Genomic DNA, 26,035 nt, shown 5'->3' with positions numbered 1-26,035 from the left:
AGGATGGCGAGAGTTGGAAGCTGGCAAAATTGTCACGAAAGGAGAGACTGGAAGGGCTGACTCATTAGGGGGAGAGCAAGTGGGAGTACGGAGTAAGGTGTATATAAACTTATATGTGACAGTTGGACTTGATTTGTAAACGTTCACTTGAAGCTCAATAAAAGTTACTAAAAAAAAAGAATAAGCAAAGCACACAAAAGAACTTTTCACGTTAGGTCACGGTACTTTGCAGGACATAATGAGAAAAACCAACATGAAAATCTGGGTTCTACACTGGGATTTCTGGAACAGTCGTCCTCGTGAAGATGACATCCTGCACGTAAAGCACTCTATGGCTCACTTTAATACTCCAAGTGCCTTTCAGGGAAACACACACATACTAATGGAATAAAAATAAAATGCCAAAGTCATTTATTTAAAATAAAAAATATGCCAATGACATTTCCTTTCACTGCCTAAGGAATTCATCAACTTACTATTCTTTCTAAAGTACTTACAAGTTCTTCCCAGTTATTCACTCTCTAAATGCCATGCTACTTACATATTATAAATCCAATTCTCTAAAATACTGAATTTTCTCCTACATATATAGTATTAGAACTTCAAAATGAAAAAAGCAGTTACCTCTTGCAACAAGGGAATAACAGCATGCAAGGGCATCCTTAACACGGTCTTCTTTATTAGGTTTACATTCCTAGTTTGCAGTACTTTCTGCAGGAAAATAAAAGAAGTATAAAGATGGGCATACTCGGAAGCTAATGATATCACAAGGAAAAATGTCTGTAAAAATGGTTAAAGAGACCAAGACAATAAAACTACCAACTCGATTTTAGCCAGCAAAAGTGGGAGGGACTGAATCTGAGTGGACAATGTTATGCCTTATGGTACGGCCTTCAGTTATAAAAAATTTACTTCAATAAACAGGTTTCTTCTCTATAAATTCTAATGTTTTATGAACCAAAATTTTGTTCAAAACACAAAAGAACACCTCCAGACATTTAAGTACAGATACATACACTTTAGAAAACTGAAGTTTCCAAATCTTCGTTTTATGACATTAGAGACAAGTATGGGGCAAACACATACTTAAAAAACAACAAACCTTTTAAAACAAAGCGTCACCTTTTTGACAAAATTTTAAACCATTCAAAAGACCATACAGTCAAAGTCTGAATCAAAACTGCTTTGCCTTTAGGGGAGAATCTATGAGGGAAACGCAGGGTCAAGCCCAGGTTACAAAAATGGAGGCAAAGCAGATGAGTCCTGATCCTGACACTTTGGAGCTGCATCTCCCTGTAGTGGCTGCTCAACTTCTCCAGATCCTAGATGTTTCATCTACAGGACAGGGTACAAAACAGGAACCCCTTCAGGTCTCAAAAATCCTGATCCCCCATCTCTTTCCTCTTAAATACTTTTAAATATTCTTCCAAAATGTTTTGTTCCTAGAGGGACTCCCCTGATGGTGAATGTTTTGTTTTGGTTGTTGGTGTAAGACAGAACAGGACACAAGCACCAGATTGCTGAAGGGCAAAAATACAGAGTTAGTTTCTAACCTATCCTTTCACAATTCCCTATAGCTTTCATTTGCTTATAAAAATATCTTTACACTAATACTCTCCCAAAAAATCAAGTACTATTTAAGAAGTAACACTTATATAGTTAGGAAGTACATAGTTTCTTAAGCAAAAAAAAAAAAAAAAATTATACACAATTACTGGGAAACTGGGAGATGGACTATTTTAATTTGATAGCCTCAATTAACCTAAGTTTTTCATTTTCAAATAATCAGAACACAAGATGCAACGCAAAATATGCTAATCATAACTTTAAAAATTCAGAAGGTGTTTGAGAATATTAAATATTCCTCAAATCCTCTTTATCATATCAGTTATCATAAAATTCCAATGATGTAGAAGCTATAGGAAATATTCCATCTTAACTAGTCTACAAATTACTTTGAGATACGACATGTTCACCCCATCACGGGGCTTCGCTGTCTTACATGGGCAAGTAGAGTAGCAGCATTTTGGGCCAATGAATACAATCTTAAACTTGTTGCTACCCATTATTTACACCAAAAGCTTGGTTAAGAAATATGAGGAGGACTGAAGGTTTAAAAGATGTTTATTCTGTGAAACCTTCTAATACTCCAAAAGTAATGATACAATTTGTCATCTAAACTGGGTCACTTCTGAGAATGAAAGCAATCCTGTTAATAACTACACTAAGATAGCAGGTGAAAAAAAGGACAGGCAAATAAGAATACACGTGGTCTGGCTATTCAAAAGTTATTCCAAACTGGAGGGCAGAATAATTCTTAACAAGTTTTCGGGTAATTCTTATGCCCACTAAAGACTGAGGCTCTTTGGTAACAACTTTCAAATTTTAAAATTAAAACAAAGGTTACCCCAAACCAGCAGCACTGCTTGAATTTGTTGAGGACATATTTAAAGAAATTCTATAAGCCACAGTGATAACTACCAAGAAGATAATGCTGAGAATGGGTTTTTTTCTTTTACAACTTTATTGCAGTTTAACTGAAACATAATAAACAGCACACTGGTGGCGTAATGGTTAAGTGCTACAGCTGCTAACCAGTAGGTCGGCGGTTCAGATCCACCAGGCGCTCCTTGGAAACTCTATGGGGCAGTTCTACTCTGTCCTGTAGGGTCACTATGAGTCGGAATCGACTCAACAGCACTGTGTTTGCTTTTTGGTTTTTTTTTTTTTTTTTTGTAAAGTGCACAGTTTGATCAGCCTGGCATACATATACATCCAAGAAACAAACACTACTATAAAAATAAGTGTTCCATTACACTTAAGTCTCCTTAGTCCCCTTTACAATTCATCTCTCCTTCTACCCTCCATCCCCAGGCAACCACTGAACTATATGCTGGCTTGCATTTTCTAGAATTTTTAAATAAATGGAATCATATAGCATGTACATTTTTTTGTCTGGTTTCTTTCTCACAGAATTATAATTCTGGGATTCATCTATGTTGTTGGTGTATCAAAAATCCATTCCTTATATTGCTAAGCTAACAACTGGTTTATCCATTCACCTGCTGAGGGACATATGGGTTCTTTTCAGCTCTGGGCTATTACAAAGCTGTTATAAACATGCATGTGTTAAGTCTTTGACTGAACATACGTTTATTACCTCAAATGGCTAGGTCTCATGGTAGGTGTATGCTTAACTTGGAGGAGTCCTGGTGGGCAGTGGTTAAAGCACTCAGCTAACCAAAAGGTCAGAGGTTCAAACCCATCAGCTGTTCTGCAGATATGGCAGTCTGGTTTCCATAAAGATTTAGAGCCTTGGAAACTCTATGGGGCAGTTCTACTCTTTCTTACAGGGTGGCTACGATTTGGAATTGACTGGACAGCTAGTGGGTTTTTTATGTTTAACTTGAGAGTTTCAAGTTATTCCACATCTTTACTAGTCTTTCATTTTAACCAATCTATAATCGGTATACAATTATCTCCCTGTAGTGATAATTTCCATTTCTGTGGATTAATGATATACAGTGCCTTTACATGTGCTTACCAGCCATTCAAATTCTTATGTGAAATGTCTGTTTCAAATCTTTCACCATTTTTTAAAAAATACGTGCTGTTTTAAGAGTTCTTACATATTTTGGAAACAAATCTTTGTCTGATTTTTCCCCCAGTCTGTGGCTTGTCTTTTCATTCTCTGAACAGGGTTGTTTCAAGAGCAGAGTTTTTTAATTTTGATGAAGTTCAACCAACCACTTTTTTCTTTAATGTTTCATGCTCTTTGTGATATATCTAAGAAACCTTTCCCCATCCAAGGTCATGCAGATTTCTCCTGTTTTCTTCTAGAAGCTTTGTAGTTTCGGGTTTCATGTTTAGGTCTAGTGTACTTTGAACTGATTTCTATATGCAGTGTGAGGTAAGAGTTGAAATTCATTTTTCTCCATATGCATATTCAGGTGGTCCAGTACTAATCCACTAATCCTTGAAAAGACTTTGCTTCCCCCCTCCCCACTGACTCGCCCTGGCATCGTTGCTGAAAATCAGCAACTACTTCTGGACTCTAGTCCCTTAATCTACACCTAATTTTTTTTAACCAATATCAAACTTATTAATTATTACAGCTTTATCTTGAAATGAAGTAGAATAAGTCCTCTTTGTTCCATTTTATAACCACTTTGGTTACGTCATGTCTTTTTGCATTTCCATACAAATTTTAGGGTCAGTTTGTCAATTTCTACTAAGAAGGCTACTGGAATTTTGATTAGTTTGGGGAGAATTTCTCATCTTAACAATACTGAATATTCTAATGCATTAACATGGTTTAACTCTCTATTTGTTTAGGTCTTCATTTAAGTTCTCTCAACATTGTTTTTGCAGAGGTATAGGCATCTTTTTTTAGTTTTATCCTAGGTGTTTTTTAGTACTACCGTAAATGGAATTTTTTAAAAAATGTAATAATTTAAATACTTTTTAAAGATAAATGTAAAATCATCTTGTCTCACGGATACTAAGAATTACATAAACGACTAGGCTTCTCTTTTCGCATAAGCTATAGGGTCAAAATTCTACCTTCCTAATGCCAGAAATTTTAATGTCAAGTTTTTTATGGTAGACATTCTTAACCTCACTTCTGGTCCCATGTTGTATCCCTGCAATTGCTCATTTTACTCGCTTGTTCCTATTTTAATGTCCTCTTTTTATTATAGCTTACGTAACCTCAAAAGCCACCTTTTGAGAATAAGGGAAGATTATTTTTACGGAAAAAAAATATTTAACATTTTTTTACTGGCCTTTTTCTCTTTAAAGGGGAATGCAGAATGTGTAGCTGCACAATCTCCTAGGTTATACACTATGGAAATATCATCATACTTTCTTTTAAGGGTGTTATTTTAAGCCCTTCACACTAACTTTTCGAGGTCTTTTGCAGCACACAATTTTTTTTAGCATTCAACTAGTTTCAAATTACTTCTACCTAATTAACAAAACAAACCACCTTAAACTCCTTACTAATGAATGACAGTCTTACACGTATAATGTTCTACAATTTAAGATGTGCTTTTGTAAAGAGTATTTCACTTGTCCGTCAAACGATACTGAATTATTACAAGGAAAAATAAACTTCTATGGAGCTATTCCATTTTGGGTTTACCATACTCTAACTGTACTTATTAACTGAAATGAACATATAAATTAATACTTTGCATTCTTAGAAAACCCTGGGACCGTGGAATACATATCAATAAATACGTGCAATTAATTTCTAAGCACAGTGGATTTAATTCCCCTCCCTCTTTCCTTTCCAATGCTCACCTACTTTTTAAACATAAGCGGTTTTATTTTAAACAAAATGATTTTAGATAATTTTTACTATGCTTAAAATCAACTGGCAATGATAAACTGAAAACACATGAAATAAAATGTTTAAATCCATGTGTTCATAATGTCACAAAGAAAAAGTCATTGGCCTTCTTTGGCGGATGCTAAGGAACAAGTTTTCTGAAATCTGGTAAATAAAGGGCAAGAATAAAGCATTTACTAATCCTGCATTTCCTAAACAAAGTGTACCTCAGGATAACAGAAAAAGACCACTTTGCAAACTCAAATTACGAGTCTAGGCAATGATCGTCAGCTGCTGCTAATATCACAAAGAAGAGAACACCAGAGCTCCTGACAGAAGTGCACATCTATAAGCATTCTTGCCAAAAATATTCCAACCTGAATTTCAAGCTTCTAGATCTAACAGTGTACAGGAAATATGACAAGACAGAACATGTTAAACGGCATCAGAGATGCAGTAGGCAAAGTTCAGAATATGCGAATCTCTACAGGGCAAATAATCTAGCTTCTCCAAAACAGAAACTGCAAAAAGAAAGAGAAGAACGAGGCATATCATCCAAATATTTTGTGCACTCCTTATTGGGCTCCTGTTTTGAACTATGCAAAAATAAAACCTGTAAAAGTTCATTAGGCAATCAGGGAAACTGAAACGCTAACTGGATATTTGATGATTTTAAGAAATTACTGTATTTTTTTAGGCATGATAATGAATTTTCATTTTATTTTAAAAAGGAGTTGGTATCTGCAGAATTAAACAGGGATGTATTTATGGATGAAATGCAGGGCCAGATTAAGGCACACGAGGGCCCTAAGCATTGATAATCTGTGCTGCCCCTTCCTCTGCTTACTCCCGCATTTGAACAGGATGTGTTTTGTGTGTGTGTGTGTCTCTCTCTCTTAGCTACCCATGACGTGACTTCTTTTTAAATGCAACTACAATATTAGTGATCAAACGCAAACCTGGTGTATGTCATTTTAGTGGAATGAAGTAAACAGAATTATAACATTTTTAGTGTATGCCGGGTACTAATATTTTTACTATATACCGTATTTTCTACAAAAAGAATATTCTACACCCACACCTCCTGTTTACCAGAAAGAAATAGTATGCTCCCAAGAAACCCACTGAGATAACCAGTTTCAATTACATGGGGGGGGGACTGTAGGTGACAGATCCCAACAAAGGTGTTGAAGTGGTAGGGGCCTCATAGCTTAAACAACCTTGCCCATGGGCACCCTCATGACCCTGCGTGAACTTTATTTCCTGCTGGCACATTCTCACTCACTGGAGCTGGTATCAATTCATTTACTGCCTTGCCAGTTCCTTCTACCGCAGCACTCACTTTTCCTTGTGTCCTGTTTGCTTGGCATCTATGGGTCTTTGTTTTGGACAACTGATGTCCCTGTTTTGCTGATGCCCTGAGTACGTGCTTACCTTGCTTACTGGGTAATCTATATCTTATGAAATGATATGTCTGGGATTTGCTTCACCACAGTCTGGGAGTGGTAAGGGCGGGAGGTATGTGGGCAGATGAAGTTAAGATTGGCTAGTGCTGATAACTGGTGAACCTGGGTGACTGGTTTATGGGACCACTGTACTATTCTTCTGTTTTAAAATTTTTCTTAATAAAGTCAAAAAAAGAAAAAAATTGGTAACTGATTCACTTTTATCTACTAAGGAAAAAGGCTTCAAAGCATAGCTCAATTGCTAATGATGACATATACGTTATATTACATTTCAAAAACATGGTCAATTGCTTTCTAGCACTTCTTTATTTTTCACCAAATCCTCATCTAGGTTTCTAGTGCAATGGTAAATTAAAATCTGTCTTCCAAAATACATAAAATATTCCCATTTGGATCAAAATATAAATTAGAAAGACACTATTCATGGGTTATGTATAATATTAAAGTCATATCTATACCAAGCGGCGCAATAATTCTGCTATAAATCACTAAAATAAGTGCACTTAAGAAATATAAATGCTTTTACTCTGATCAGATAGTGCTTAAACTCAACTGTTTTTACACTTAAATTTGTTATACAAACAACTGTCAAATTCTGGAATTTAAGAGGACAGAATTAAGTAACTTCATACAAGCAGTCACCAACTTACAAACATAGAAATTATAAATCCCTTTCCCTATACAAAGTTTCTATTACTTTTACCTCTAAATACTTCACAACATCACCCCCAACCCTCTTGAACCTTTCCCCCAAACCTCCTACCCATTGCCAAGGTTCCACCTCACTGCCCCCTTCACGGCCAGGGGGAAATAAGTTTCTGGAATCCAGAGTAAAAACTCAGGAACGCATTTTCCTACAGAAAAAAATATAAATTGTGATCTAGAATGCTGAGTATCATAGTTCAGCTACACTATGTTTATAAAGGCTTTGTGGGTTAAGCCTAAGAACCTAATAACCATTCAGAACAATATTTCTATGAGAAAATGCATTCCAGGTTTAAATTAAACCAACACAATCCCTTTGTAGGTTGGTGACTGTCTGCATAGTGCCACCAAGTGATATATATTTGACTAAATTCATGAAACATTAAATTCAAAACAGCTATACAACATGACTATTCACTCTATAAATATGATAAAATCAATCACTTTGTAAGAAAAATTAATCATATTTCATCCCTTAAAAAGCTACCATAATACTTACATTTAACATTTCAAAATCATTACTTTCTAAGCCCTGTGTAAGAAGAACTGGAAAACTATTCATCTGTGGGAGGTCATCTTTTCCTTTTTTTGAATCTATATCCATTGCTCCCAGGCGTTCTTCAATGCTAACCTACAGAACAGAAATGATCCGGTCAATACTGACTGCACCCTATTATTCAGGTAGATTGATTAGACAGACAAGGCCTAAAGCAGTTTGTTCAAATTACTTTGTGTCTATTTCTCAGAGACAACAAGCAATTGAGGAATAATTTAAGAATGGCGGAATTATCCCTGAGCCTCCCCTACCCAAAAAGTAGGACATTTAAAATCAGCTTTAGAACAGAACCATCTTCCTCTAATGATAAAACACTGAAATTCTAGATTTCTTAGACAAGCGTAGACAATGTAAAGGGTGATGAAAAAGAGGACTCTACATACATACGTACAGGGATGTTTTCGGAGCTGAGAAAGAGGTCTATAAGTCCCTTTTAGACACTACAATGATGACGACTTCTAAAGATCAACAAGGGCTAAACCAGCCAGGAAAACTCAGACAACCAAGAAAAAATGGCATCATTGGAACTCAGCAACATGTAAAACCCAGTGAAAGTCATCATGGCAAGTCCTGGCTTCACTTACTCAATTACATGTTATTCAGCTAACTATTAACAAATGGCCAGAAAAGCACCCTCTTCAATTAATAAAAGTTCTGTCTTCTCCAAAGGTTACAGTCTGGAATTTCAGAACCTACAACGCCAGGGATAAAAGAGGGCAGGAGTAATCTCAACTACATTTCTAAAATTCCAACTTTGGATCTACCCGATATATTTGTCATAATCTCTCAGGTACTCTTACATTTTAAACTCAAATATTTGAGCACAGCCACTGCATTACCTCCTTTTCCCCTAATTTCCTCTTGCTTTCTAATTCCTCAGCTTGTGGAGTAACGGGCTTGACCGCTGCACGATGGCCAGGAATCCCAGGCACCAGAACTTTTACTTCAGAATTCATCACTGGTGTTCTCACCTGTGAAACAGGATGGCAGGGGTATGCCGAAGGAAATTATGCCTTAGTCTTCCCAAGATTTACCCTCAGTGAGAAAACTGACAGCTTCTGAAAGCTTTTTCTATTGAAAAACTCAAAATAATTAACAATATAACATGAATTAAAGATAAATTTTAATTGAATTTGGTAATTAAGTTTTAAAATGATAATCTGAAAGTTCATAGTTTTAAAGCTTAAAATACCACTTAAGAGTAAAATCCAGGGGGCAGGGGGGTCTACAGATTATACAAGGGCATTCTGGTTTAAAAACTACTAGACCGTGCAGTTGCACACTTTCCGACTATCTCCAGTAATCTAACTGCCAGAAATGCTCAGACAGCCAAGAGAAGTGTCATCACTGAAACTCAGCCAGAAGCGAAACCATGTGGATGTCATCACAGCATGTCTTGGCTTTCCTTTTCTCAACAAACTTCCAAACATACAAGATCTACATGTAGTGGCAAAGTTATATGCAAAATAGAGCACTATGACGCTGTTCTTACATTTAACGGTAAATTCCGGACCCATCATGGTTTAATTTCAACCCTGAAATACAGGATCCCTCTCCATCAAACTAAGTACTGAAATTGATTTAAAAAATAATGATAATAATTTCTTAAAAACAAATTTACCTGAGTAAGTCCAAAGCATGTTACTTGAATGTGTATATAAGTATGATTGACAACTCAAATGAGTCAGGAAATAGGGAAGGACTTTGTTCCTTTATACTTCCTTGACACAACTCAGACTATGCCAATTACAAACACATTTCATGTAACTAAATGTAAAGAACTCAAATCTCTTTTTTCTCAACTTCGAATCTGCAATGCACTTACCTTTGTTATGGCAGTTTCTACTTTTGGGGCCCAGCAGTTTGAAATATCTCTTACTAAACACACATGAGGTTCTTTGGAGTTTAAAGCCTGGGAATACATTTTTAAGAGAAAGGGGAGGGATGAAAAAGAATTGTGTCAAATAAAGCAACTGGGAATAAAAATAAAATGAAAAACAGATGACCAACCGTGCATTTTTACCAAAAAGAAAAATATATGGAAGGCTTCAACACAAAACTGTTGGCCACGATCACCAGGCAGATTGATGGCAGTTGAAGAGAACAAGTAAACTCTAAAGATACAGGGCACAACATTTATTTTCTTCAGTTATGAATTTCTTAAATTTTTCACATTTAAAGTTTTAAAAGATCAATAGATTTTTCAAATGTAACAGGTTCCAAAAGAAATCTATCAGTTAAGAAATCACCCGTATAAAAAATAATCTGTGCATACACACACAAAAAAGGTCCTACCCTAAAACTTGCCACTGCTATCTTTTCCAAAAGCAAGCAAAGACAGTAGTGCTGCCTAACAAAATGCTGAGGCAGGTCCTGACAGGAATGCCCTCGAAGACATATTAAATGGGGGAACAAATCCAGATGCAGCAATGTATGTATCTATATATGGTTTAAGGTTATATGTAATTCTGTATGCCCATATGAACAACCAGTATCACTGAAGGGATACCAAACAAACAGGTAACATATGGAATGGAGGCTTATATTTCACACACCTTATACATTTCTCCTTTTTTTGGTTAAACCATATCTACACATTAATAGGGAACCCTGGTGGCATAGTGATTAAGTGCTACAGCTGCTAACCAAAAGGTCAGCAGTTTGAATCCACCAGGTGCTCCTTGGAAACTCTATGGGGGCATTTCTACTCTGTTCTATGGGGTTGCTATGAGTTGGAATAGACTCAACGGCAACCGGTGTATGTATTAATAAATTTTTTTTTTAAATAAGTTTTTTTTTTTTTTTAATTCAACCAGAGTTTGCTTGGACATGTGATATTCTACTCAGTCTCCCTGAGGGTTTTACTAATATAAATGCATGCTTCAGAAATCATCTGCTATTAGACATGCTCATGATAACTCACTGAAAGCCTTTAAAGAAACATTGTATTAAAAAACATTAAATCACTGCACTGCCCATTATATTACCACTTAGAAAACTCAATGAGTGCTACTACTAAGGGTTCTTTTATTCAAAGGTTTCCTTTTGTGTAACTGGACCAAGTTCTCACAGAAGTTATACCCATGCTGACCACTAGAGGCACATATGGCTGCTGAGCATCTGAAATGTGGCTAGTCCAAACTGCGATGGATTTTAAGTGTAAAATACATCAGACTTTGAGGACTTAATACCAAAAAAAAAAAATGTGTAAAACTTCTCAAAGTATTTTTCTTTTATACTGACTAAATGTTAAAACAATTATTCTGGATATACAGCATTAAAGAAAATATAAATAGAGTTCTCAGAAATCAAACCACCCAATGAAAGGTCCTCTTATTAAAGGAAAATAGACTATTTCTTTTTCAGTGTTCCACTAAGCAGACCAAATAACCATTTTCAAATCATTCTTTTCCATGGACATTTTGATGCTATATTGTTTTACTTCAGAGTAGCATCTACGTACCACTCGCTCAATGGTGGGTTGAAACCAACTGCCATATACAAGCAACAAGGATATTTTGTCTGAGCAAAAACCAGCTGCTAGAATAGGGATGGGTTTTGGTGTAGATTTCTTGCCTTTCCCAGATGTTGCTATCTGAATTGTGCAGTTTGAAGTCAAAGGTTTTTTACAGAATCTAGAAATGAAAAAAATCAGAGAATTTGAAATCAGAACATCTCATACTAATTCTGTGAAGCTGGCATCAAGTCATAAGATGGGACTACCTCCTCCAGCCACTACCCTTCCTTCAAAACTGACCGGGGTCCTCAGACCACTAGCATTCCTGATCAAGACTTCCCCTGCTCCTCATAACCCACCAACACTCAAAACTTCACCACCAAAATCTGCCTTGACATCCATCTACTCTTCCATCCCATTTTGTCAGACCCCTCGAGAAGCCTAGGTTCCCAAGTCCCCTCTCATGACCCTGAGCTTCGGACACCGTTTGGCTCTGTATCTGCCCTATTCCAACCAGCCATCTCCTATTGCTCCTACCTCCCAAAAGCCTCATCACAACCTCTTGAATGCAGTCATTGCACCTTCTTGCTCCATCCTGATTCACCCTGGTAACCCTAACAAGTTGTAGCTGTTTTTTCCACCATACCCTTTGTGCCTGGGGCCTTGGACGCATATGCTCCTTGTTCTTCAATGACACTTCTTGACAACGATCTTTCTCCTCTGTCTCTAAAACCTTTGAAATTCTTGTAACCAGATACAAGCTACCCCTCCTTCCTCATCTTTGAGTCACTCTGCACATTTCTGAAAAGATTTTAGTGACACGCTGTCATTCTTTCCAACACTAAACCCAAAAACCAAACCCACTGCTGGCGAGTTGATTCTGACTCATAACAACCCTACAGGACAGAGCAGAACTGCCCCATAGGGTTTCCAAGGAGCAGCTGGTGGATTCAAACTGCCAACCTTTTGGTTAGTAGCCATGGCTCTTAACCACTGTGTCGCCAGCTTCCCTTTCCAACACTACTCCTACTGAATTCCTTTCTTAATGGTTTCTAAATCCAGCAACCAGGCTGATGATCCTCCTAACACGCTGGCCTCTCAGTTCCTTAAGCCTACCTTCACTGTCTCAGCCACTCCTCACACCCTAGACACCTTATTATACTCATTACCAATATGTGCACGCTCTACTTGCTCCTTCTAGAATCCTGACTCTACAACTATCTATACCCAGGATTTCTGGCGTCTGCTTTGGTCTTTACCCCTCTATAGTCTATTCTCAATATAACACGTAAAATTACTGTCTTAAAACTCAGGTCAAATCCCATCATTCTGCCCTGCTTAAATACTTTGGTGGTTTACCAATGCCCAAGCAGAAATGCCCAGGTCCTTACCACAGCCCATTTCTGGGCCCCAACTTCTTCTGGGACCTCAATTATCTACTCCATGCATACATAACCCAGTGCCGTCGAGTCGATTCCGACTCATAGCGACTCTATAGGACAGAGTAGAACTGCCCCTTAGAGTTTCCAAGGAGCGCCTAGCGGATTCGAACTGCCTACCCTTTGGTTAGCAGCCGACCCTTTGGTTAGCAGCCGTAGCACTTAACCACGACACCACCAGGGTTTCCATGCATACATATGACTATGTAAATAAAGGCCTCAAATGTTACACACCAAAATGTTAATTAACTTATCTCTAGGGAGTAGAATTCAACGCAGTGGTGACTCAGATTTTACAATCAATTCTTCTATACATCCTGAATGTTTTAAAACGAGTATATATTACTTCCATAATTAGTTTACATTTAAATAAATGCTTATTCTAGGATTTTTAAAGGACACCAACTGACAATAAAAGTTGAAAGTATTTTAAAGTTTAAAATAATTTGCGCATAATTCAGTCTCAGACCGTGTTTACAATATACGGCAGGGGTTGGCTAACTTTTTTCTGTAAGGTGCTAGGTAATAAATATTTTAGATTTTCCAAACCATCTTAAGGACTCTGTGGGAAGCCACAGTTTGCTAATCCCTGCTCCATGACTACTACACAACCTAACAACAGCACTCCCTCTCTGTCCACCAAAACTCACTCCTATGCTTCCCTGGACTGCATACATGTGGCAAAGGGAATTACAGCACTATCAAAGACAGAAAATAAGGCACTACCCAAGTTCACAAGCAAATCTCTTCAACTTAGCCACTTTCTTTTAAAATTTGTCATTAGAAGTACCAATACTTACTAGGCACACATCCTAAGAAGCCACTCCCCTAACCACAAGTACATGAAGAAATGGTTCAAGCCTTAAGACTGCATTCAAAACAATCAAAACAAAAAGTAATACAATGCAAAGTACATTGAGGTAGGATTATAAAGAAGTAACAGTTCAGAGGAAAGAGAAATAAATTTCCACTTGAAAAACTTACCCATTTAGTACGTGTTCAAAAAGATGAACTTGACCATCTCTGCAAACCACAGCTAACCTGACAGGCTGAAAGAAAAATGTAACTAATTACTCGAAAATAAAACATTATACCAGTCAAATCTAACCAGTCTTTAACTTAGGAAAACTCAATTTTCTTCCCATATCTCTAAATAACCTGAGAAAGAGAAGCACAAGAATATACAATTCTTGCAATTAGCTGTCACAATAACAATGATTATTGTTACTGTCGCTCAGATTATAAGCAAATGTTTAGGTCAAGAACAATGTAGCACTGAAGTCAGATGAACAAAGTTACTACCAATCCATAGGTTGGCCACCTGGAGTGGACATGACTCACCCACCTGAGCAGTCAGGATTGGTGAAAATGCCCTTTTGCATTGATGGATGGGAAGGGGTGAGGTTGGTGGGGGGGCTCCTAATCCCCCAGGACTGTCCATGCTACTAGCCGGGCTGTCTGGACACTGCACCACTCTCTGCTGTCAGCCCCACACCCCAGCAGTGCCTACAACTCATTTTAAATAAGTTCTGAAGCTTTCCTAAAGAAAGCTTACATGAAAACTTAGCACACCCAAAAGGCACTCCCAAAAAGCTGCTATCTCTACTCTAGTTATAAACGTAGTGGGAGGATTCGGGGAGCAGCCAACGTATTGGGAGAAACGGAATTATATAAAATACGTTAAAGCTAACTTTACATTGTGAAAACACTTTAAAGAATTTACTGGTACATCCAAAGATAAAAAATCTCATAAAGGGGAGAAGTAATTAATTTTTATTTTCTTTCTGATGTTTAGCAGCAAATGAAAGTTGCAAAGGAGGTTATTTTTCTCCATCAAGTTTTCTAGTTCTCCTTGCTGCATCCCCCACTAACAGGCACCAAATCCAGCCCCACGAAACAGCTAGACAGGCTTATACCTTTTTAAGAAAACACAAGCAGAATCGAAGTTTTGTTCTAGAATTTTAATTTGAAATGACTGCTATAACTATAAATTTATATCAAGTGCCAGAATTAGAACATGGCTTCCTGAGAAGTAGATTCCATCACTCCTACTTTAATATCTTAAAAATGTCTAAAAAGTTCTGATGGTGGGGAGGTATACCCCCCTTATTATTGATAATGTTAATGTATGATGTCGGTATTATTCTAAGATCATTTAAATGTAAGATTAACATCAGAATTCAGTCAGAAAAAGAGAAAGCAACAACGCAGTCAATTCTCTAAACAGACTAGGGGCAAGTTTTTGCTATTCCAAGGGAGGCAGACTTTTTATCACATAAATTACCTGGTTAGGAGTTTTAAATAATCACCCACACACACAATTAAAATAATTTTTTAAGTCACTTGAACTGAAATAGTTATGGAGACAAATACCAAGGTGTTTCTGTTTTACTACAGTTTCCTACGCTCCAAAAAAAAAAAGAAAACCTAAACCCATTGCCATCCAGTTGACTCTGACTCACAGCAACCCTGAAGGACAGAGGAGAACTGCCCCAGAGGGTGTCTGAGGACCGACTGGTGGAGTCCAACTGCCAGCCTTCTGTTTAGCAGCCATAGCTCTTAACCACTGCACCACCAGGACTCCACTGCTATGATCAAAACCTCTAATCATCGTATCAGTGTACCAACCACACAGGATTAAAATTTACAGTGCATTACTGTGATAAAACATAGGATTTCTATTAGGTTTTTGTAAAATACTGAAAATAATTCCTGGAGCCCGTTACTCCCAGATCTGAGTCCCTTAAGAGACAAAGGTCTGTACAGGGTATCACTGATGTATCGACACCACCCCCGACTCACCTTAGAGAGCTGAGATTCTTCAGTTTGTTTACTTGCCCTTAGATCACATTAGCAGCAGAATCAAGACTTAAACCAAAAATCTTGATTTTTAAGCCAAAACACTTTCTATAACATTTTCAAAACTATCAAAACACGATAAAAAACTATTAAATTATCTCTCCCTATTAGAAGTTTAAATAACATACACCATATCAAAACTGAGATTGTGTTACAAGTGAAATGCTCTTAGCTTTCATTTCAGGACTAGGAGTCTGCTCAAATGTAAATCTTAAGTAGCTTTAGTCAAATAGAAACACGAATATGAAGCACTTCCAAGATGTGAGGTTTACCAAATGCTGAAGATATATTGTAATCAAATACCTAATTTTTACATGAAAAAACAAAGTATAAAAAAGTAACTAATAATAATACATCTTAGTCAGGGCCTACAAGATTTTATGACAAAATAAAGCCTCTGATAGAAGAATCACACATAAAACTCCTAGTAACAAAAATCCATCCCGATAAATTTTATTAATGCACATAATAAATTCCAAAATGTACTGCCTTTGCATATAAAATTTTCCCTTCCCCTCAAAACCTTTTCACAGAAATTTAACGATTTTGCTGAACAGTTAAAAAAGATTTTTGTTCAACCATGTAAGATGAAACTATTGGTCTCTAGTCATTCAGAACAAAAGAGATAGAAGGAAACCCAACACTCAAAGAAGAAACTAGTCTACAGAACTAACAGTCTACACAAACCACAGCCTAAATCATTTACACTGAGACCGAAAGAGCTAGATGGTGCCCAGCTACCACCACTAACCATTCTGATCAGGGCCACAATAGATGGACCCTAATAGAATGGGAGAAAAACGTGGAATAAAACCTCAAATTCCATTTGAAAAAAATACAAAACAGACTCACTGGGCCAGGTGAGACTGAAGTAGTCTACAAAGACTACTGCCCTGAGATATTCTTTAAACCTTGAACAAAAACTAGCTCCTGAGGTTACCTTTTAGCTAAATAACACACTGGCTCACAAACAGTACCACCTGTGAGTACTGTGCTTCTTTACAAAATCTAGATCTCTGTGAGACCAAACTGTCAACAATAACTTTAAAACAGGGATGAGCGTGTAAGGGGGCAGGGAAACTAGATTAATGGCAACGGAACAACTGGAACGGAAATGAGAATGTTCACGCATTGTGAAGAATGTAACCAACGGGAACAACTGAGAAAGTTGTACAGAAACTGTTGAATGGGAATCTAATGTGTAAACCTTCAACAAAAACACAATAAAATATTACTTAAAAAAGAAAAAAAAAAAGGCTTTTGCTGTATTTTGCTGTTACACCCTCATGACCCCTCTTTCCCGATGCATTGTTAAATCATCAAAACTCTGATTTAAAAAAAAAATAACGCTTATAAAATCCAAAAACAAATTCTCAAAAATTGAGCCATTTACCTCTTCTTTGTTTTCTGACAAAGTCAGGTCAATATAGACCGGTTCATCTGTGACTGTGAAAGACATCACCGCATTCTTTTCTTTTTTCTCTGACCGGACCTGCCTAGATAACAAAACCAGTAATTAGATGATGAAACAGATTTAAAAAAAAAAAAAAAAAAGCAAGCACCTAAGGGATAGAGATCACAGCATTAGACTTCCAGTAGGGTTTTCACCTACATAAGATGACAAAGATCAAAATAAGAGGTGTGTTCATGTCACTACCATATAGTATGTAGTACTTGGAAAAAAAGAAAAGCATTAATCTGTGGCAGAGTTCAAGAATGCATAGCATTCTATATTCTTCCCACTCATCTATTTGTCCATCTTGATGTCAATACCATACTGGTCTGCATTACTGTAGCTTGACAGTAAGTCTTGAAATGAGGCTATGTTAGTACTCCAGCTTTGTTCATCTTCAAAGTTGTTTTGGACAGTCTGTGTCCTTAGCATTTCCATTTGATTTTCGAATCAATTTTTCAATTTCTACAAAAAAGCCACGTCGGATTTTGACCAAGATTGTACCGAATCTAGTCTTTGCATATCCAGAATGCAAAAACATGAACTTCAATGCAGTCCTTACAGTATATATAAAAACTAACCCAAAACAGACCGTATGACTACTAAACGAAAACTAAAACTATAAAATCGAAGAGAAAATTTTCATAACCTTGGGTCAGACAAAGATTTGTAAACATGATCTGGACTTCATCAAAACTAAGAACTTCTGCTTTTCAAAAGACACTGTTAAAGAATTAAAGACAAACCCCTGACAACAAAAAAGTATTTGCAAAGCATAAATCTGATAATTCAGAATATATACACAACTCTCAAACCTCAAAAATAACTCAATTAAAAAATGTGCAAAAATATCTGGACAGCTACTTCATTAAAAAACATATCCAGAGGGCAAGTAAGCACATAAGACTCAAAATACTGGCCATTCTAAAACCAACCAAACTCACAGCCATCGAGTTGATTCTGACTCACAGTGACCCAATAGGACAGAGTAGAACTACCCCATAGAACAGCTAGTGGATTCAAACTGCTGACCTTTGGGTTAGCAGCCAGGTGCTTTAACCACTGAGCCACCGGGTCTTCTTATTAGCCATTAGGAAATTAAATTAAAACACACCTTTTAGAATGGCTAAAATTAAATAACCATACCAAGTGTTGGTGAAGACGTGGAGACACTGGCATCTCATCCATTGCTGGAGGGAACGTAAAATGGTACAACTACCAAGAATCTGGCTATTTCTTCAAAAGTTAAATGTATAAGGTACCTACCGCATGATTCAGCCATTACACTCTGAAGATTTACCGAAGAGAAATGAAAAAATGCCCATACAAAGACTTGTACATAAACGTCCACAGCAACATTTGTAATGACCCGGAATTATAAACAAGTCTGGAGGCTGGGGTAGGAAGGATTATGGAGGAACAAGAGCAAATTCTTTGGAGCAATGCGTATGTTTATTATCTTGATTGTGGTTATGGTTTCAGTGGTATATACGTATGTTGAAACTTATCAAATTGTACACATATGTGCAGTTTCTTGTATGTCAATTATACCTCAATAAAGCTGTTAAATAAAGATGTAAAAGTGCTGGCACTGGGGCATCGGACTTCCTCCTCTAACTTCACAAGTGGGAAGGAGAATCACAATCACTATCAGCATCAGCCTGTGCGTGATTCCTACAAAGCGAAGTCAGACACACCTCCATCCTCCAAACTTTGTACCGATTCTGACACCAGCCATCCCTCCCACAGCACTCTCTATTTCTCTGCTGCGTTCACTAGTTCACTGCAATGGCCACACAGAACTCACAGATCATACTCACAGTTATGGGGTTTATTAGGGAATAACAGGTTACAATTCAGAATCAGGAACAACTCGGGATACACTTCTTTGGTCAGAACAGCTTCTCAGCTGTACCTGCAGGCAGGCCTCTCTCTAGCTCTCGACTCAGCCTCTGCCCTACTCAGCCAAGTGTTACGAAGCTCTTTAGCTCTGCCAGTAAGTGCCCAGGGGCACCCTACTCTGCCAGTGAGCCTCGGCCCGAAGGTGCTCAGCTCTCTTGTTCCCTGGGTCTGCGACCCAGCTCCACCAGCAAGTGCCCAGAGCCACCCCACTCCACCAGGAAGCCTTCTGCCCAAAGGCTCTTAAGCTCTCTCACTCCGTGGGTCAGCACTCCCACCACTGCCACCTTGCTCCATGGGCCAGGAAGCTCACTGGCCGTCTCAAACTGGTTTCCTAGTTCTGCTGCTGCCAGTTCTTTGCCGTCACTTCTTGCTGTCTCATGTCATCTTCAGTGTTACAGCTCTCTGTCTCCTGGGTCTAGGAGGTTCTCAGGCCAGGGACCCTGGATCCAAAGGACACGCTCTGCTCCCATCTCTTCTTCTGGGAGGTAGTAAGGTCACTCCTTTCCACCTCTGGGACTGCTCACTTTAAGCCTAGCAGGATGGCAAAACTGACCAGTGCCCTCATTAGGGTTCCATACACCTTATTTGCATGGTCTCATGCCCACAAGCATGCTGTGAACCTTACTGCATTATTTAGAAAGCTGTCCAATCCCCTAGGTGAGCCATATGCACCTTATTTGCATAATCCCATCCAATCATTTGCTGGGAGTTACAAAACCATGGCCAATAAGGCCATAAAAAAGTGATCCATTGCACCGCAAGATAAAAATAAAGAACAAGTAATAACATAGCTTACAAGCATGATTCAAAATCAGTTCCTTTTTTATCAACTAGTAAGACTTCATATATTCACCACTAAATAATGTTCCGATATTTTGTGTCTGGAAGAAAATTATGAGTTGATTTGATGAACTTCCAATGTTTTCATCAGGAGCCTAGTGGTGCAGTGGTTAAGTGCTCAGCTGCTAAACAAAAGGTCAGTGGTTTGAACCCACCATCCATCCACGGGAGAAAGATGTGGCAGTCTGCATCTATAAAGATTAGAGCCTTGGGAGCCCTATGGGGCAGTTTTACTCTGTCCTATAGGGTCGCTATGAGTCAGAATTGACTCGACAGCAACAGGTTTAAATGTTTTCACACAAACTAAATTCCTAATAAAACAAAATTCATTCTAACATGAAGTCACACACTATCCATGTTCAAAATCACTGCCTTTAGACCACCGTATAAAGATAGTACTATCTCCTTATAGTAACATGGAAACTCAGGACACTATAGACAGATTCATCTATAACTATGAAATACATCGCTGCATTCTTTTGTCTTCTGACCAGAACCTTCAAGTCAGAAGCAAGAAACCTTCAAATGTTATTTTCTTACAGAAATATGCTCTTCAAAGGTGGCTACCAGGAAACCTCAGACATACTCTACCCACCAACTCACTGAGTCTGTAGAGCTTCACAAATGGTCTTGTCAGGTAGCCTTGCAATATGGGTTCTAAATTTGTTTGCTTTTTAAATTTATTCTCCGGTTAACAGAAGTTCCAGGTATAAAAGATTCTATTTTCAGGCTCTTACAAAATAGAAGTCAAACTCTTCTTTTAGAGAAAGAAATTTTGTAGCTGGAAACCCTTTCATACTAGGAAGCCAAAGAGGTGAAGTATTTACAACTGAAGCACCTCAGTAATGTCGGGAGATCTTGATGGCAGATTTTAGCTTTCTGACATTATTAATTTCTTACATAGTGATAAAGCCTCTAGAACTAAAAGACATGAAACAAAATCAAATCAACTTGATTAGGAGAAGTATCACCAGAAACTATGGGCTAGCAGGTGGTTTTAAAGGTGAACAGAGGTACACATTTTGTATCATGAACCTTTCCCCATACAACTATTTTTTAAGGAATAAGTGTTTTATGATTCCCACTTCTAAATGAGTATTTGGTATAAATTCATAGTAACTTTATATAACCAAGAGCATGTTCAACTAATCATTACTAAGATAAGAAACTACTTCTGTTTTCAAAATCTCTTCAAACACTATACATACTTATTTTGTCTATGAACAGCAGGTTTAAAAAAAAAGTCAACTTCGCCATCAGATGATGTCAAAAAATCCAAGAAAATTGTTCTTCTTATATTTCATAAATTTTCTTTAATGTTGAAACTATTTTTTACTTTTAAAAATAGTTTAAAAAGGAATTAGTAATAGAAACTACTACAAAAAAGGGTTACTGGGAATTCTCAGGCACACCAAGGAACTTAACGATCAATAAATGGACATCAGTTCATTATCCCAACGTGGCACCACCTATTTCTTTTCAACAAAATCAAATGTTTTCCTATTTAAATAAACAAAAGCTATTTTTAAATTACCTAGCCACAAAAAGATTCAGTCAACTATACCTCTAAACAAGCACAGAGGAGACTACATTATGCAATGCCCTTCATTTTTCTCATAAGACGTTTTCAGGCAGGCTCAATTGTTTACTACAAGTTAATATAAATCCAACATTAAATACAATAAAACAGGTTTCATACTCATATTTACAATAACCATGTAAAACAGCCACGTAACCAAATGACAGGGTCATCAAGGTAAAACTACCTCCCCAATCTAAAAGACTAAAAAAAAAAAAGACTACATACCAGATATTAAGTAACCGGTCATGTACTGCTCCAGATAAGAAATAAAGACCTGTAATTCCATCAAAGGGTTGGCTCTCATTAGGAGGTCTGATAGTAGTGAACATAAGTGATGAAACTGGCGTCGCATGTCCTGTGAAGTGCTAGAGAAAGCGAAATCTCATTTAGTCTTGACAGGATGGATTCAAAGCAGTAAGAGTCCATATGTATCATAAACAAGACACATGTGATACATACCTGAAAGCAGGACTCCAGACTAAAGGTAACAGTTAAATTTAACAACTGAGGTTACTTGGTATGTTCCCCTTACTTAAAAAAAAACTGAGAATACTAAAAATTGAGATGTTCCTCCTACCTCCTATGACTATACCCCACACAGTCCCTATTTCTTTCAATTCTGAGTTAAAGAGTCACTTAATTCTATATTTAAAGGGATACTTTGGGTGCTCAGACACAGCCAAGGAATTGTAGGTCTTCATTTACTCTCAGTGAGTCGAAACCACAATTTTAAGGCATCATCACAGCACCATAAGTTTAGCAACCCCTCAACTAAAATTTGTTTTCCTTCTCGAAAAATACAGTACTAAATCTGAGTGGCACAAATGGTTAAGCGCTCAACTACTAGCCGAAAGGTTGGCAGTTAGAACCCACCCAAGTAAACATGGTGCCTTGAAAGACAGGCCTGGTGACCTGCTTCTGAAAAGTCACAGCCTTGAAAATCCTGTGGAGCAGTTCTACTCTGCATACACGGGGTCAGGATGAGTTGGCACTGATGCAATGGCAACAATAAAGCTCTGCATTTAAATACTGTAAGTGGACAAAATGCTAGATGCAAGTTACAGTAATCACATCAGAGTAAAAGGTTTTTAGTTCAAATTTTATTTATCTGTTCTATTCATTTTTCCAATGAATGTGAATGTTTAACATCAATAAAACAGACTAATAAGCTAAGTTTTGTGTATTAATTCTACTAATCGATATACTTGTAAATAAAGAAATTACATCCTTAAACAATACCCCATGGCTCAGATTTCTGCCTTTCTCCATATTTACTCTATATGACTGAGATTTTACTATGCTTGCAACTAATTTGATTCACTCACTCTGTAGACTTCTTTGGTCTCCAAAACCCATAACTTGATTGTTCGACCAGCAGAAAGCAACATCTTTCCATCCGGGCTGATACACAGGGAACTGACGCTGCTATTGTCACCTTTCCATTTGCTGTATTGAGAAGAAAAACAAAAATTTCAATGAGGGAAACCTTTACTCAGAGCATACAAAACAAATAAACAAACTAAGCCTTAAAAATACCACCTAAGGTTCTATGCCAAACCGCATTCCCTAAAAGCTTGTGCCATATAACTAACCCTGGACAATACTAGAGTAAAGCCTCCCCAGTGGGTTTCTCTTGACCCAGAGGGATCACCCTTGAGGATAAAGATTCTCAAGGGGTATCAGGAAACGGGTGGGTAAGAGTTACAGGAATGTAAAATGAGGACTTGGTGTATCCTGTGACCCGTAACACAGGTTGTGTTAACGCCCAGGAAACTGCCAGAGTGGCTGGACCTTTACAAGTCTATCCTACCCCCAACGTGTTCCCTGCATTCTCTTGAAGCTTAGCAACATATATAATTTCTCAAGATACAGTCGAGAAAGACTATTTCTAGCCCAAATACACACAGATAAGTCCCCATCTGATAGGGCCAAGTTAATTAGGCATAGATGATCCCTTTTTAATACCTCAAATATGATTAGACGTTAAGTCTTTGCAGTTCGTTGCACGTAATTAATGCTGCTATGGGCAACAGGGAGCTCAACTATCCACTTATAAAATCAAGAAATAACAGTAGGAAACTCATTACCAAAAGGCAGCAATTCTAGAGTAGAAGAAAAGGTATTGTTCTGTCAGTCACGTTGGAATATGTCAAATTAGTCATTTGGAAAAACAAAGTATCTTACACTACACACACAAAAAATTAATTGATTTAAAAGAATTAAAGTATCAGAAGAATATATAGGGGGATGTTATTTATAATCTTAGGGTAAGGTTTTCTAAAGCAATAACAACCCAGAAATCATAAAGAAAAAAAGACCCGATTTAATTACATAAAACTTCTGTAATGAATCATGGAATTAAAGTACAAGTAAAAGGCTAGGAAAAATAGCAAAAATACATATTACAGACAAAACATTAATACTGAAAATACATAAATTCGTTAAGAAAGATAACTCAAAAGTAAAATTAGACAAGGATATAAGCATGCAATTCATTAGAAATACAAATTGTCAACTAATATGAAAATAATCAACCTCACTAGTAATCAAGAAAATTCAACAATAATGTATGAGAATGTATTTCCTTTACCTTCACCTGTTCCTAAATTTTTTGCCAATTTAGGTTAAAAAAAAAAAACTTCTTACATCGTATCTCATCGAGTCACATAGCTTCAACCGTCACATTATCCCAAAAGAAAAAAATATATATACGTATGTGTGCGTGTATATACATATACAAAAGACAGGCATGGTCACCACCCAACCTTGAGAAGGCTAACAAACTTCCTGGATCTACTTCCCCACTCAGCTCTGAGAATGCCAGCAGAGAGGCAACCCCACCACCCTATCATCTCCCTACCACCCAGATGAAATGCCTTGCAACTCAAAGTGTAGCTCTCCTGCATCAACATCACCTGGGAGCTACAGAATCTCAAGCCCCAGCTAAGACTTAGTGAATCAGAGTTGCACAAGTGATGTACAAGCATATGCACATTAAAGCTAAAACAGCACTAGGTTAGACGATTCCTCTCTGAAAAACGTGACTGGCTCCAGAGAAAGGACCCACATACTGACATTTGAAGGCGTCCCAATGACGCAAATGAAGCCTAACACAGTTGACAAGCCACACCCACACACAGCCCTTCCAAAGAGCTTTTTAATGCTTTCTTCAAACAGCAACAGACAGCCAAGGATCTCTGCAAGTCATCTGAAGGATGCCTTCAACATGAAAGACAGAGATCAAAATCAAACCAAAAACACCTTCAAAAGGGAGATGATATAAGGAACAAGAGAAAAAAAACTTTAAATCCTATAATTAATATCCTCAGAGAATTAGAAGATATTACATACATCAAAGAAACATGATGCAATAAAAAGAAAAATTAGAGGATACAAATAGCTCCTAGAAATTGAAAATATACAATTTCAAAAGTAAATATAATATGAAATATTACTATAAATAAAATATTTAAGGAGATTTTTTTAATAGAAGGTTGGAAGATGAAATTTAAGGAAATCTTCCAGGTAACAGAACAAAAAAGAAAATAAAAGAATTAAGAAACTGAAAGGGTCAGTACAGGAGATACAGAAAACATCCAAATAGCATACGTAGTGCTGGAGAAAGGAGAAAACAACAGGGCTGAAGTGATCAAATTTAAGTGGTGCAAGAAAAATGAAGAACAAATTTCCTGACGAATGGTCCCATCAAGTGCCAATGTAATTCATTAGTTAAAGAAGAAGGCACAGGAAAGTTTAAAATGTTAAGTATAATTAACACTGTAAGCTAAAAATAACACAACGGAACAATGCCTTCAAAATCCTAGAACTATTTCAACCTAAAGTTCTATACCCTCAAACTATCAATAAATATCAAGTGAGAAGGTGAAATGAAGACATTAGCAGACAAGCAAAATCTGAAAACATTTACCACCCATACAGGATGCTACCAGATGATGCATTCAACCAAAAGGGTAGAGTAAACCAACAGAGAAAAATGGGACCCAGGAAATAGGGCTCCTGGATTTTCAGGATGATGGTGAAAGGAAATCCCAGGACAATCGCTGTTCAGCAGACCTGGAGTATAACCAGTAGAAAAAGGAAGCAGGCAGAAAAGCCCACCAATAAAATTTTTAAAAACCGGCTGAATAACTGACATGTTTGAAAATAACTGAGATTTACACAATTGTCGGAGCAAGAATGAATTAATGATAGTTATATACAAAACCGAGGAGCCTTGAAGGCGCAAACTTGTAAGCACTCAGCTGCTAACCAAAAAGTTGGCAGTTTGAACTACCCAGTGGCTCCGCAGGACAAAGACCTGGAGATTTGCTTCCCTAAAGATTAAAACCCACGGCCTTTCAGTCGATTCTGACTCATAGGAACCCTTTAGGACAGAACAGAACTGCCCCACAGGGTTTCCAGAGCTGTAATCTTTACGGAAGCA

At 37.4% G+C, this 26,035-nt stretch overlaps 1 protein-coding gene and 3 non-coding genes across 4 annotated transcripts in view; all 4 read right to left on the bottom strand.

The window, feature by feature from the left end:
• Positions 1–26,035, bottom strand: part of WDR43 (WD repeat domain 43) — a 59,512-nt gene that overhangs the window by 19,049 nt on the left and 14,428 nt on the right. Inside the window, exons 4-12 of the mRNA XM_049903049.1 lie at positions 22,917–23,037; positions 21,817–21,956; positions 17,208–17,310; positions 13,940–14,004; positions 11,523–11,694; positions 9,885–9,971; positions 8,899–9,030; positions 8,003–8,134; positions 625–711 (exon numbers count right to left, since the gene is read on the bottom strand). Of these exons, the coding sequence (XP_049759006.1) occupies positions 625–711; positions 8,003–8,134; positions 8,899–9,030; positions 9,885–9,971; positions 11,523–11,694; positions 13,940–14,004; positions 17,208–17,310; positions 21,817–21,956; positions 22,917–23,037 (1,039 nt within the window). The remainder of the gene's footprint in view (positions 1–624; positions 712–8,002; positions 8,135–8,898; positions 9,031–9,884; positions 9,972–11,522; positions 11,695–13,939; positions 14,005–17,207; positions 17,311–21,816; positions 21,957–22,916; positions 23,038–26,035) is intronic.
• LOC126087618 (small nucleolar RNA SNORD53/SNORD92) lies at positions 8,550–8,626 on the bottom strand. Its single transcript, XR_007519798.1, has one exon. It is a non-coding gene; the product is annotated as a small nucleolar RNA SNORD53/SNORD92 (small nucleolar RNA).
• Positions 9,377–9,452, bottom strand: LOC126087616 (small nucleolar RNA SNORD53/SNORD92). The gene has a single exon (XR_007519796.1). It is a non-coding gene; the product is annotated as a small nucleolar RNA SNORD53/SNORD92 (small nucleolar RNA).
• LOC126087617 (small nucleolar RNA SNORD53/SNORD92) lies at positions 22,257–22,340 on the bottom strand. The gene has a single exon (XR_007519797.1). It is a non-coding gene; the product is annotated as a small nucleolar RNA SNORD53/SNORD92 (small nucleolar RNA).

The sequence above is a fragment of the Elephas maximus genome, chromosome 12, assembly GCF_024166365.1.
Source record: "Elephas maximus indicus isolate mEleMax1 chromosome 12, mEleMax1 primary haplotype, whole genome shotgun sequence".
NCBI lineage: Eukaryota > Metazoa > Chordata > Mammalia > Proboscidea > Elephantidae > Elephas > Elephas maximus.
This window is presented reverse-complemented; position numbering and strand designations above follow the sequence as displayed.